The 14,136-nt window shown below is 35.7% G+C and overlaps 1 protein-coding gene across 5 annotated transcripts in view; it reads left to right on the forward strand.

The window, feature by feature from the left end:
- Positions 1 to 11,732, forward strand: part of LOC132122460 (protein tweety homolog 2-like) — a 51,547-nt gene extending 39,815 nt beyond the window's left edge. For 2 of the 5 annotated variants that reach the window (XM_059532742.1, XM_059532741.1), the window contains 9 exons: positions 2,472 to 2,541; positions 3,718 to 3,773; positions 5,997 to 6,101; positions 6,449 to 6,541; positions 6,660 to 6,802; positions 7,021 to 7,194; positions 7,458 to 7,536; positions 8,309 to 8,335; positions 11,174 to 11,732. In XM_059532742.1, the coding sequence (XP_059388725.1) occupies positions 2,472 to 2,541; positions 3,718 to 3,773; positions 5,997 to 6,101; positions 6,449 to 6,541; positions 6,660 to 6,802; positions 7,021 to 7,194; positions 7,458 to 7,536; positions 8,309 to 8,335; positions 11,174 to 11,254 (828 nt within the window). In that variant the 3' untranslated portion in view covers positions 11,255 to 11,732. The remainder of the gene's footprint in view (positions 1 to 2,471; positions 2,542 to 3,717; positions 3,774 to 5,996; positions 6,102 to 6,448; positions 6,542 to 6,659; positions 6,803 to 7,020; positions 7,195 to 7,457; positions 7,537 to 8,308; positions 8,336 to 11,173) is intronic. The other 3 variants (XM_059532743.1, XM_059532744.1, XM_059532745.1) reach the window with 3 other exon arrangements.
- Positions 11,733 to 14,136: the final 2,404 nt, after the last annotated feature.

Raw genomic sequence — 14,136 nt, forward strand, 5'->3', positions numbered from 1 at the left:
AATAGAGCCTGTCAGTGGAACTTGTATAGTGCTAAAAAAGAGGCTTTTCTGTGTAGACAAATTACTGTTCATGCGTTCCTTACAAATGTATTTCCAAATACATAAGTGTTTTCTGTACAGCTGTTCTACCACTACTGAATGTACACATTCCACAGCAAAAAATAAATAAATAAAAAAGTATATATATAAAATATGTAATATAATATAATGCAAACTCCAACTTTGCTACGGAAGCTTGTTTCTGCTACAGACAGATGACTTTTTTTTATCACAATTATTTTCAATTATCTTAAACTGTTTTTCTTGCAGTTTAAGTTTGTATCCCACATTTCAGTGTTTTTTTTACCTCACAATTCTGAATTCATATGAAGTCCAAACTGTAAGATATAAACTCTGAATTCTGAAAAAAAGACAGAATTGCAAGATGTCATTTTGCAACTGTGAGGAAGAAAAAAAGTCTGAATTGTGACAAAGTGTCAATTATCTTTTTTTTTTTATTTTTTTTTTTTTATCCCATATCAGCAGAAATGGGCTTCCATGGAATGCAGCCTGAATATGGTGAGAAAGTGAGTGGAACTCAGCAACAACAAGCATGGAGCTTTACATTGTGCTGTTTTCACTGGTTCCATTAAAAACAAACAAGTATTGCTAGCATAGTCTGATTCATGAACAAATTAGTCTTAAGAGACCGTTCTTTTAAGGAATCACTTTAAATGATTCACAAGATATACATTTTCCAATTATTATTCACTTAAAAGTTTTTTTTTTTTTTTTAACCTATTAGTTTTTTTTACCTACCTTATTTTGGAAACATTGTAAAAAACACTGAAATATTAACTCGTTGGCACACCATGTCTGCTGTTTGCAGATACACTTATTTATGTTTCTCTGTGTGTGACTAATTTGGTTTACTTCCAGGTTGCAAATATTTCCCCTATCAGCTCATTAAGAGAGAAATGTAGATGTGCCACCTCTTCAGCATCAGTGGACACACTCAGTTGTCTGTAATGAACTCATCTTTCCTGCAGGCGTTAGACACAGACACATATGGCTTTGATCCTGTCTTCACGGCTAATGAATTAATGCATAACACAAACACAAGGTATTGAGCCTCAGGAGTTCAACAGGATTTGGACTTGACTTAAAACGACCATACTCTGAGACCGGATGAAGGGAATGTTGATGGACATGGATCACTGCATGTCACTTTTTTTTATTATTTTGTATATTGTATTATTTTTCAACACGTATTTTGCTTCTTTTCTGTGCTGTCACTTGTATTCTGATCTGAATTGTTTTGAGTTTTCTTGCCTTGTAGGAGAAATTGCTCCTGGTAGAATGGTACAATCATATCGTCACTGAATGCAAATGTATTTTTGACAGAAATATGTATTCCTTTCACAGCCTGGAGTTGTTTATGGGCAGACTATATGTGAGAGTGTCTGCATGGTGTTTCTGCATGTCTGTTTTTTCCTTCGACATTCCTTCCTGTTGCCTATACAGTATGTTTAGAGTCTGTGTGATGATTTTTGTCGTGTTTTCCTTCCTGTCTAACAGATAGCTGTTTTTAGGGGAAGTCGTGGCCTAATGGTTAGAGAGTCGGACTCCCAATCGAAAGGTTGTGAGTTCGAGTCCCGGGCCGGCAGGAATTGTGGGCGGGGGGAGTGCATGTACAGTTCTCTCTCCACCTTCAATACCACGACTTAGGTGCCCTTGAGCAAGGCATCGAACCCCCAACTGCTCCCCGGGCGCCGCAGCATAAATGGCTGCCCACTGCTCCGGGTGTGTGCTCACAGTGTGTGTGTGTGTGTTCACTGCTCTGTGTGTGTGCACTTCGGATGGGTTAAATGCAGAGCACAAATTCTGAGTATGGGTCACCATACTTGGCTGAATGTCACTTCACTTTCATTAGGACCCATGAGTTTATTCTACAAGCCTACAGTATATGAGTGTGTGTTTGCAGCCATGTGTGCTTCCCGTCTCGATTTATCCCTTCACCTATCGCCCTAAACATCCTGCAGTAACAGAAGTGTGTTTAGTTGAAATACAATTATACAAGCATTTTGGAACCGTATATTTATTGAATATGTATACACTATCATGCAACAATTTGGGGTTGGTAAAATATTTTTAAATAAAAATGTATACTTTTGTACAGCAAAAATATATATATTTAATCCAATGTATAACATTATATAAAAAATTAATTAATTTGAAGTTTTGCACTTGATCAAAAAAATCCTGAAAAAAAAAGTATTACATTTTGAGTAAGTTATAGAATTTATTTATTTATTTATTTTTTTATTTTTTTTTTGTAATGAAATAACAGACACTTAAAAAGAAACATGGGAAATATTATTTATATTTATATATATATATATATATATATATATATATATATATAATATGGTGTATTTAATATTTATATTTAATTTATTGTATTTTCTTTTTGTGTGTGTTTTACGCTCTAGGGCACAAGTGATTTCTGTGTTGCTCCAGACAAATTTCTGATGAACCAAACAAAAGATGTGATCAGCTCAGGTGAGTGTATCTCTTATTCTGAATGTATGTAGTGTACGTTTGGAGAAAAACAGGCATGGACACATATACACCTACACTGTCATCTCTATATTCACTGTAATCTCATATTATGAATGGGGATTATAGTTCTTCAGTGAACAAATTTGCATGAAATGGCATTTTTACACTATCAAGCGCTTGAATAGTTTAAAGGGTTAATCTGAGAGAGCTTTAATCCTGCTCTATAATCACTGTGACTGAATACATCGGTAAAATGGCCATTCCTTTGATTACGTAACTTTAATCCTGTTCTTAGCCATAATATTTTCCTACACTACCAGACGGACTGAAGCTCCCTCAGGTGCATGAGGACAGAGCCTCTCAAGAGGAAAATTTGATTCCTCAGAGGCTGCTTTTACATAGCGCGCAAGACTTAAAGGAATATTTCACCCAAAAATGAAAATAGTACCAAAGCCTTTATGGTTAATATTGGATGTCATCCATCAGAAGATTAATTTGATCTTAGAGGGCTTTTACACTGGGCTCGTTTGCTGTGGTCCGAGCCCCGAGCTCGATTGTTCCCGGCGCCGCCCGCAGCGTTGGTCAGATTTCACACTCAATAGTTGTATCGAACCCAGATGCGTTTGCAGTCACTTTACATCATCGCAAACGCACATGGGAAACGCATGGAGAACACAACGCGACTGAGCATAGGTGTAATTTTTTTGTTATTTTGATGCTATTATGCACAGTATAATAATTAATTTTAATATTTTTACAAATTTAATTTTAATTAATTTAATTTTGACTTTTAGGAGTGTGTGGAATCAACCTCGGCTCTCTTGTGTGCCGAACAATGATATCGACAGTGTTACGCATGCGTGGGATACTTTACTTCCTGAACAAGTGCGCACCCGAGTCCGTGTTGCTTGCACATTCACGCGAACCGCGCCACAGTTTGGGAGCAACCGTACTTGGACCACCTTTTCCAGGTAGTCTCGGGTTCGGTACCCCAGTGCGCACCAGGGTCCGATGACATCGTTCACATTAGCGATTTTTCATGCAAACCGTGTCCCGTTCCACACTAATCTGCCAGTGTGAATGCCCCCTTAGTTATAACCAGATTTTGAAGACATGTCACTTTTATTTTTTATGCTGTTCATAATGCACTCTTTCTTGCTGTTTCTTCTTTTCTAGATATTGTGCATTATTACCTGTACTGCAGTCAGACGCTCCCCAACCCGTTTCAGCAGGTACTTTGTTTAATAGAAATTATCACTTGCACTGTGTACTTTAATTTCCTATTAAAAATGGGAAATTCATTAGAGATGTGAATCATAAGAAATCTAAGGATGCTGTTTTCATTCTTGTTTTACTTTCTTTTAGTTCTTTAGAGAAAGCAAGATTTGTTTTATTTATTTTTTTTCATTAAAGAATCATACATAAGTGAGTCATTGCACCACTTAAAAACTGTATTGTTAGTTTTTATGAATGATTTGTTAAAAAGAAGCAGTTTATAGGAGTTGTTTGTTCACAACTTGGTTTATGATGGTAACATTTAATGTTTGTAGATCAGCAAGGGCAATGTAGTAGAGGAATGTTTATTCATTGTCTTCAGATTTCTTTCAAACGGCAACCTCACAATTTAAAATGTATCTTTTTCATTTGACTTAATACTAAATTCTAACAGTGCTTTTTGTAATTAAGAGAAAGAAAAAAAAAATAAGTTAAATATATATATTGAGTGTCATTGCACTGCTTAAAATAGCTAATTATATTTTTTTGAAAATGAAATTTACAATTTTTGATCAATTCAATAAAAATAAGTTTTTGAGGTTTTTCCATATTGCTATATTTTTAAATGTCAGCAAGAGCAATGCAATATAAAGATGTGTATTTATTTATATTATTGTTTCTCTTCACATTCTTTTCAGACTGCAAGCTCAAGTCATAAATTGTATTTCATGATGTTATTGATTTTGTAACAGCATCCTAACTTCATTGAAACCTAAGTGACTAATTTGGGATTTATGCACAAAAATGCATAAAACAAACAAGCATTGGGTAAAATATGTAAAATACTAATTTTTAAATTAGATTAAATCATTTTTCAATCATTTTATATTATGAATTAATTTATTATGAATTATTAGTATATTTTTAATAATAATAATAATAATAATAATAAATGAGTTAATTTACTTGTCCCATCACAATGTGATTGTCTTCTTTGTATAAAGACTGCATTGAAATGCTCTTTACATAATTTCCATAGTTCAGTAGGTTTGAAAACATCCACTTTGAATCTGTTCTCAATTCTCAAAACAGATACTGCGACAGTTACTTTTCAATCTCTCTCTCTCCACCTACTTCACTCTTTTCTTGACTCTGTCTTTCTCCCTCACTTCTCCTGTCTCACTGCATCTCTCAGGGTTTTTAGGTCAGACAGTAAAAGGCCAGTGTCCTATAGCTCAGATTGCTGCAGTTCAGCTTGAGAACAGAGAAACTGTAGACATCTCTCTCAGATCAATAGAGTTGTCACAAAGATAGAGAAGCAAAGATGTTCCTAACAAGAGATCAGTTGCATGTCCTTTACTCACTCAGTTCCTCTCACATACAAATTATCAGTCTGTAAAGAGCATCTTCAGCATTTTGAATGTATGACATTATTTTTGTAATGAGATGGATTGTTTTTTTGTTTTTTTTTTAATCATATTCCCTTTTCTTGGTCTCATCTTTAATTTCTAACCTCTGTTTATTCAGTCTCACAGTCTCTAATTCTCTAATTCTGTCACTTTTTAGTTTTGGTTGATTAGTTTTTTTTTTTTGCTTTTTCATTATCTGTTTCTTACCTTCCTTTTGTATGTGATGTCTGGGATAGAGCTACATTTCCACACTGAATTAATTCACTCTCAAATCAATACAAGAGGGTGAAAATTGTACAAACAAAGTGGATCAATTTAATCAGATTTAATCAGGTTTTTATATTTGATTATCTGCTGTTCCACTTGCTGGTGAATCTTGAAAACAAAAGCCTAGGTCATATTCCATCACAAAATCAAGGAGTCTGTGTGTTATCCATAAGCACATCTAAAGCCTGACTAAATAAGGATATCATATTTATCAATAAAAAATCACATTATTATTTTTTATAGCAACAATATCATCCCTAGAATATACTAACAAATCCATGCCTCCAGACACAATGTTTTTTTGTTTGTTTGTTTTTTCTTAAAGATTTTATATTAATTTATTTATGTGGATTTTTTTCTTCCTTTCTGATATGGTCATTTATATAGATTTGAGACTTGTCAGTGTTACCAGGTGTGTTTATCTGTGGACGGTGCAGTTTCTCTCTCTGCTGGTTGAGAGTGGAACTGCACTCGAGACCCTTCCATGATGAACAGAACCTGTGATGTGTAAACTGTGGATGTTGTTAGTTAGCCCATAAACAAAGCAGACTGATCCTGAATTAGTTTGTTTTGCAGTCCCTGACTGTCTTCCAGAGATCCCTGACCACCATGCAGATCCAGATCCAAGGTCTCCTGCAGTTTGCAGTGCCTCTGTTCCCCACAGCTGAGGTGAGTGTGCCCTATACAGACTTGTGCATTCCTTTAATATTTTGTGCTCTATTCAGAATATGCCTTTACCATTAAATCATTTATATGTATGCATGTAGCATATGCTTTTGTCCAATATGGCTTACATTGCATATTAAAAATGAATTTAAATGTAATAAAATTATTAATGTAATGTAAAATGATTCATATTTTTATATGTAATACATTAATTTTATGAAATATAACATTATATTTATTATTATATGGAAATTGAATGTAAAATGTCATGAACATTTTGAATATGTGAATAAATGCGTTTTATTGTATTGTACTGATTTTTCATAGCAATTGTGTGTGGTTCTTTTCAGAGAGATTTACTGAGTATTCAGCATTTATTGAATAATTCAGAGGCCAGTCTACATCAGCTAACTGCACTTCTAGACTGCCGAGGACTCAATAAGGTACGGAGCACACGTAATGTTCCACCTGCTTCTGTCTAATGTGATGCTGTGAGATTAGTGAGATTTTAGCAATTTGTTAAATGCATCTTAATCTCTTGTGGGATGTGTGTGTTTTCAGGACTACCTGGATGCTCTGATAGGTGTGTGTTATGACGGCGTGGAGGGGTTACTGTATCTCGCTCTGTTCTCTCTCCTGGCTGCCTGTGCCTTCTCTGTCATGCTGTGTGCCATCCCGAGAGCGTGGCGACAGATTGCCAACAGGTACAGTACATACACACAGAATGCATTAAGATCACTTGCATTGACTATAGTGCATATAACTCTGTACAGCACTACCTACTAGTCAAAAGATATGAAAAACTGCTTGAAAAACAGTTTGACCAAGATTCAAGAGATTGTTTAGATTCTGTATGGCATGCCGAGTCACGCTGTACATAGTTTTCATTCTGTATAAACAATGCTTCTTTTTCTTTCCATAGAGATAGAGATTATGATGACATTGATGAAGGGGACCCATTTAACCCTCAGACCCGGCGAATGATGTCCCACCATTCAGAGCAGGGCAACATGCACAGCTTCTGCAGCTACAGTAGCAGCATGGGCAGCCAGACCAGCCTGCACCCTCCAACACAGACTGTGACCAACGCACCCCCGTCAGTCAACCTTACACATCATTTATTCCTTTTCATGTTCTGTGATTTCCTGTTTTCAGATCGATGTGTCTGAATTTTGTGTGACAGTGCAATTCAATAACTTTTGGATCTAAAAGAGAGGAGATGTTGAATGATTTTCCTTTCTTGAGGAACATTAGATAAAGTTCACTTACTTTATTATTTCGAAAAGTTTCCTTTTTCACTCTGTCTTGAACTCTCGGCCTCATTTTCTCTTTTCATTTATCACTGTCTTGTTTTGACAGGAACCAGTCTGCGCTGTTTGGAGGAAACCCGCGCTATGAGAACGTGCCTCTGATCGGGAGGGGATCTCCTCCTCCTTCGGTGCGTTGGGCTCCAGAGGCCAAGCCCTTCTCATGACCCACACATACACTACACTCATGTTGATACAATGACTAATTCATACCAAAGATTAACCTGTTTCACAATCATTTTAAGGGTCAACATGAAATCAAAATTGGCCATATGCACACTTATGTTCAAAAGTATGTATTTTATTTAAAGAAATTAATACTTTTATTCAGAATTGATTTCTATTTCAAATAAAAACTGTTCCTGTACACAAAAGAAAAGATGTAATAGTTTCCACAAAAAATATTAGGCAGCACAATGCTTTATGAGCATCAAAATATATGACAGCAGATTCCTGAAGGATCATGTTACACTAAAGATTTCTATATTGGCTAAAAAATGTATTTAATAATGTATTATTGCTTAAATAAATGTCTTGTTGAATGATTTATACTTCTTTCAAAAACATAAAAAAGACCCAACACCCACTTTTGAACAGTAGTGTACTTAGTATTTATTCTTGTGCATAATTCATCTGTGCTCATCATAACAAAAAAAAGCTTAATGGCAAATATTTGAGTAAATTGGCTAAATTTCGATTTCATGCTGACTTCAAACTCTTGCTATGATTATTTCTACCCTTAAACTTCTATTTGTTCTTTGATGGCCAGTGGCTTTCTACGGTCTTCTGCTAATAGCTTCTTTTACGTTTTTTCTTTGTTTGTTCGTATGTTTCTCTGTTTGTATGTTTCTGTTCTTATTTTTCTTCCTTATTTTAACCCAAACAATAAAATTCTTTTTGGAGCTTTACTCTCAGCCATATAGAAACCGCGTAAGTTGCTGTGTGATTACAGTATTATTGTCCCAGTCCCTTTGTTCTTTGATCTTTTTAATTCATCCCTTGTTTTGTTTTGTTTTTTTCCCATGCATTTGAATAAAATCTTTGATATTTTTCCCTGTTTCACTCCTGGCATGGATCCTCATAGATATACATCTGTTAGATGTATGTTAGACACAGATGAGCTATGTAGAGCACGTTCCCTGTTGGTAGGAGGTCGGAATGCTTTTACAAGAGCATTTTGCTGTCCGATTGTAGTGGCCTCTAGCATATGGAAGCATATGGGTAGCATTATTCAATTTGGAATGTAATATGCAAAATGACAATGCAATATGTAAAATGACAATGCATTTCTGTATTTACATTTACATTTTCCAATACATTTGTGCAACGTTTGGTGCAAAATGAAAATGAAAATTAAATTACATAATTTTCATTTGCCATTTCATACACCATTTTTAATATGTAAAATGAATACTAATTTTAACGCTTTATAAGTTGCTAAATTAAAATGAAAATGTATTACAGAAATGATTAGATATGTATAACATGTTCAAGCAAAAACTGTGGCAAAATGATAATTTAAATGCTATTTTTCTTAAATGCATTAACACTCACAGTCAAGACACTTACGATTGCATTTTCATTCAATGTCCCGCAATGAATGTAGCAAAATTCAATGTGCACATTGAAAATGCATTCCGAGCCGATCACGTCTCCGCCCCCTCCTGACACTTCAATCACTGCGTGAACAAGGCAGGGCTTGCAGAAGTTCAGAGACTCAAATCTCAAGAAGAGAATTAAAGTGAGAGAACATGGACAAGACCGTTGGTGCGTGTACGTTTTGATAATTTCGGTTTATGGCTTCAATATTTCATTCGCACTTGTGGGCGGAGCTGAAACGCTGCTTTCATCTGATTGGTCGAATCGCTCAACCTTCAGCTCGGTCTTTTCATTCTTTCAGGCAGAATAAGAGTCAGTGCGAGTGAAGCACTGTAATGTCTGAAACTACACTCACTGTTAATTAGCATAATATTTGAATCAGATGTAGCTGGGCACATAATTCGTGCTGCTGAGACCTGCAAATTATTTCTAGGTTGTAGTATTGCATGAATATTGTCCCACTGATAAATACAGTGCAAATAGTTCTCTCTCTTTGGATAAAAGTGAAGTGGAAATAAAAATCAATAATAGACTGAACAGTTCCATGTCTGTAACATTTACCACTCTCATGGTAAGACATTAATGTGTGGGACATTAATAAATAATTGTAAAAATTAATAGTTACATTTCTAAATAAAAATAGTAAAATTAGCTCTATGCTGCTCAGTGCTCCTGTAGCCTACCCCAGAGCGCCCTCTCGCGGCTGTAGACGGTAATGTTTTCTCTTGGTTCTGAATAAATGCGACTTATATGTTTTTTTCCTCGTCATGACGTATTTTTGGACTGATGCAACTTATACCGAAAAATACGGGTAACATTATAATTATTATTTATTATGAGAGTAATTGACACAGACTAGAACTTTAATGTTTCACCAAATTCAGCTCAGATCTTCAGACTCTACTGACTCGTGTTGCTGTGTAACTCGCCAGACTTACCTTCCCAAAAAATCCTATTTAATTTTATTTCATAAATTAAACTATATTTATTTCCACTTCACTGTTATCCAAGGAGACAGAACTATTTGCACTGTTTTTATCAGTGGGACAATATTTATACAATACAGTATACAACCTAGAAATAATTTAACGGGGTCTCTTGCAAGTCGCAGCAGCACGAATTATGTGCCCAGCTACATCTGATTAAATTATTATGCTAATTAACAGTGAGTGTAGTTTCAGACATTACAGTGCTTCACTCGCACTGACTCTTATTCTGCCTGAAAGAATGAAAAGACCGAGCTGAAGGTTGAGCGATTCGACCAATCAGATGAAAGCAGCGTTTCAGCTCCGCCCACAAGTGCAAATGAAATATTGAAGCCATAAACCGAAATTATCAAAACGTACACGGACCAACTGTCTTGTCCATGTTCTCTCACTTGAATCCTCTTCTTGAGATTTGAGTCTCTGACCTTCTGCAAGCCCCGCCTTGTTCACGCAGTGATTGACGTGTCGGGAGGGGGCGGAGACGTGATCGGCCCGGAATGCATTTTCAATGTGCACATTGAATTTTGCTACATTCATTGCGGGACATTGAATGAAAATGAAATCGTAAGTGTCTTGACTGTGAGTGTTAATGCATTTAAGAAAAATAGCATTTAAATTATCATTTTGCCACAGTTTTTGCTTGAACAGGTTATACATATCTAATCATTTCTGTAATACATTTTCATTTTAATTTTGCAACTTATAAAGCATTAAAATTAGTATTTTTACATATTAAAATGGTGTATGAAATGGCAAATGAAAATTATGTAATTTAATTTTCATTTTCATTTTGCACCAAACGTTGCACAAATGTATTGGAAAATGTAAATGTAAATACAGAAATGCATTGTCATTTTACATATTGCATTGTCATTTTGCATATTACATTCCAAATTGAATAATGCTACCCATATGCTTCCATACTAGCATGCCTTACAAACCCTTTTGTTAGCTAATAACTAATACAGGTTTAGACTGAGTAAATTCTAGAATTTTATTTTCTTAGAGTCTAGCTAAAAGAACCTGCTTTGGCGTCATCAGCAAACTTGTAGTCCACACCAAACACAAAAAGTGTAGTTCATTTTCATCTCACTCTTGAAAAATGTTTTTTTTTTTTTGCTTACAAATTCTTAGCAATGTATATATTGTCAGTCTGTGACTTCTGTGTGGATGTTTTTCACAGTACTCTCCAACCATGAGAGCCACCTACCTCTCCATGACCGAAGACCAGATCAGACACTTCGGGGGGGATTTCCGAGCGTAGACCTGATCTGTTGTCCTCTGGTGTGAGACTTCACATGCTGGACATAAGGAAAACTCTCACGAAAGCATGCGTGCACCCCCATCTCAAAGGAGCACAGTCTGAAAGTTGAACACCATTCTAAGAGCACTCAGTGTGTGTCCGTCAATTATTCTAATGGTGCAATGCTTCTTTTCCATCACTACTGACAGATTTTTTTTGTGAGGTGCTGAAATATCCTCTCCCTAATAATCTGTTTTATTTGTATTTTTACACCGTATTTTTCATCAAACAGACTGTTGGTCTTTCTTCTCTATTGCCTTTTCAACTGCAGAAACTGTTCGACGTGGGTAACCACAATTATTTTGGACCCACTTTATATTAAATGTCTTTTAACTACTACAGTACGTACTAACATTTAAAGTGACGTGACATTCAGCCAAGTATGGTGACCCATACTCAGAATTCATGCTCTGCATTTAACCCATCCAAAGTGCACACACACAGCAGTGAACACACACACCCGGAGCAGTGGACAGCCATTCATGCCGTGGCGCCCGGGGAGCAGTTAGGGGTTCAGTGCCTTGCTCAAGGGCACCTCAGTCGTGGTATTGTCGGCCCGAGAATCGAACCCACAACCTTAGGGTTAGGAGTCAAACTCTCTAACCACTAGGCCACGACTTCCCCAAATTAAGAATTTGATGCACTGGACTTCTTGTGTACATACATGGCTTTACGTACAGTATAGACCAAAAGTTTGGACACACCTTCTCATTCAAAGAGTTTTCTTTATTTTCATGACTATGACAATTGTAGATTCACACTGAAGGCATCAAAACTATGAATTAACACATGTGGAATTATATACATAACAAAAAAGAGTGAAACAACTGAAAATATGTCATATTGTAGGTTCTTCAAAGTAGCCACCTTTTGCTTTGATTACTGCTTTGCACACTCTTGGCATTCTCTTGATGAGCTTCAAGAGGTAGTCACCTGAAATGGTCTTCCAACAGTCTTGAAGGAGTTCCCCGAGAGATGCTTAGCACTTGTTGGCCCTTTTGCCTTCTGTCTGCGGTCCAGCTCACCCCTAAACCATCTCGATTGGGTTCAGGTCCGGTGACTGTGGAGGCCAGGTCATCTGGAGCAGCACCCCATCACTCTCCTTCTTGCTCAAATAGCCCTTGATGCCTTCAGTGTGACTCTACAATTTTCATAGTCATGAAAATAAAGAAAACTCTTTGAATGAGAAGGTGTGTCCAAACTTTTGGTCTGTAGTGTGTGTGTGTGTGTGTGTGTGTGTGTGTGTGTGTGTGTTTGTGTGTGTGTGTGTTTGTGTTTGTGTTTGTGTGTGTGTGTGTGTGTGTGTGCTCGTGTGTTTTTGTGACATATCAGAACACAACTCTGTATAATGACATGGGTATGACACAGGTATTACAAGGAGAGGGTGACTTATGAGGACATAACCCATGTCCCCATTTTTCAAAACGCTTATAAATCATACAGAATGAGTTTTTTTGAGAAAGTAAAAATGCACAAAATTTCCTGTGAGTGTTAGGTTAGGTGTAGGGTTGGTGAAGGGCGATATAATATACAGTTTGTACAGTATAAAAAAACCATTACGCCTATGGGATGAACCAATTTTTCACAAAAACAAATGTGTGTGTGTGTGTGTGTGTGTGTGTGTGTGTGCACATGTAATCTATTGCATAAATTACACTATTAACCTTTAAAACTAACCATACCATAAAACCTGTCCCTCACCTTAACTGCATCCAATTCCAATAGCAAGTGTTACAATACAAACTGAACACAAACAGTGTTTTTAGTATTATTTATTATAATACTTATTATAACAACAATAAATTATGCACAATTTCATGCAAGTAACCTTAAGACAAAACCTAATTCTAACTCCAACCATATAGTAAATGCAGGTAGTTAATTAATATTACTCAGTACCTAAAGGTACAATTACACTGTAACAAGGACACCTTAAAATAAAGTGTAAACCTTTTTCTGATATATATATATATATATATATATATATATATATATATATATATATATATATATAATATGAAAAATGTTTTTAATTAATTTTAGTTAACAAGAACAACACTGACACAAACAGTTGATTGATTTTTAATAAGTACATAGTAGGTAAAGACAACTAATATAATTATAGTGGGACCACTATTTTTTAGGCATAGAAATTTAGCATTCTTTTCTTACTGGAGTACATAACCTTATAAAGGTTATCCATTTGCCATTTTAATGATTGTGTACATATAAGTGCAGACACTGGTTGAAGTATTAATATTCTGTGCATTGGACATTTAGTCCCACACAGTGTACAGCATCATCAAAGTAGGTTTGGTAGATACTTTTCTAAGCGGTTGCTCATGAAAAGGTATCTTAATTTTTTAGCAGTGTGGACTCAATGGACATGTCATCACTTTATATGATGGCTAACTGTACAGATACTAATGCATCTTCTTATTTTGAAGTGAAGCCTCTTTTGTTTTCTTAATGTGTTTTGTGCCAAGAATGGAAGCATGTTTTGTGCCTCTAAAGCCTTTTGTTTTCTTTCCCTTTCCCTTTGATTGATTGTTTGATTGATTGACTTTTACCTCATTTCTAGCAGACACAAATTAGGAGTTATTTTACTTGGAACTTAAAATCGCAGATCTTCTCATATCAACTCAAGAGAGCACTGAGCCAATCTCTTCCCATGATACAAATGCATATGCTTTGTATTAACCTGTTGACCAGCTGTACATAACATGTATGATAATCAGTGTTGTGTGATTATTTTCAGTATGTTATTTGATCAAATCAGCTACTTGGACAGATGCTTGCACGGTGTGTTCTCATTTGAGATTTATGGTCACATTCATTTGGTT

Source organism: Carassius carassius, chromosome 40, assembly GCF_963082965.1.
Source record: "Carassius carassius chromosome 40, fCarCar2.1, whole genome shotgun sequence".
Lineage (NCBI taxonomy): Eukaryota > Metazoa > Chordata > Actinopteri > Cypriniformes > Cyprinidae > Carassius > Carassius carassius.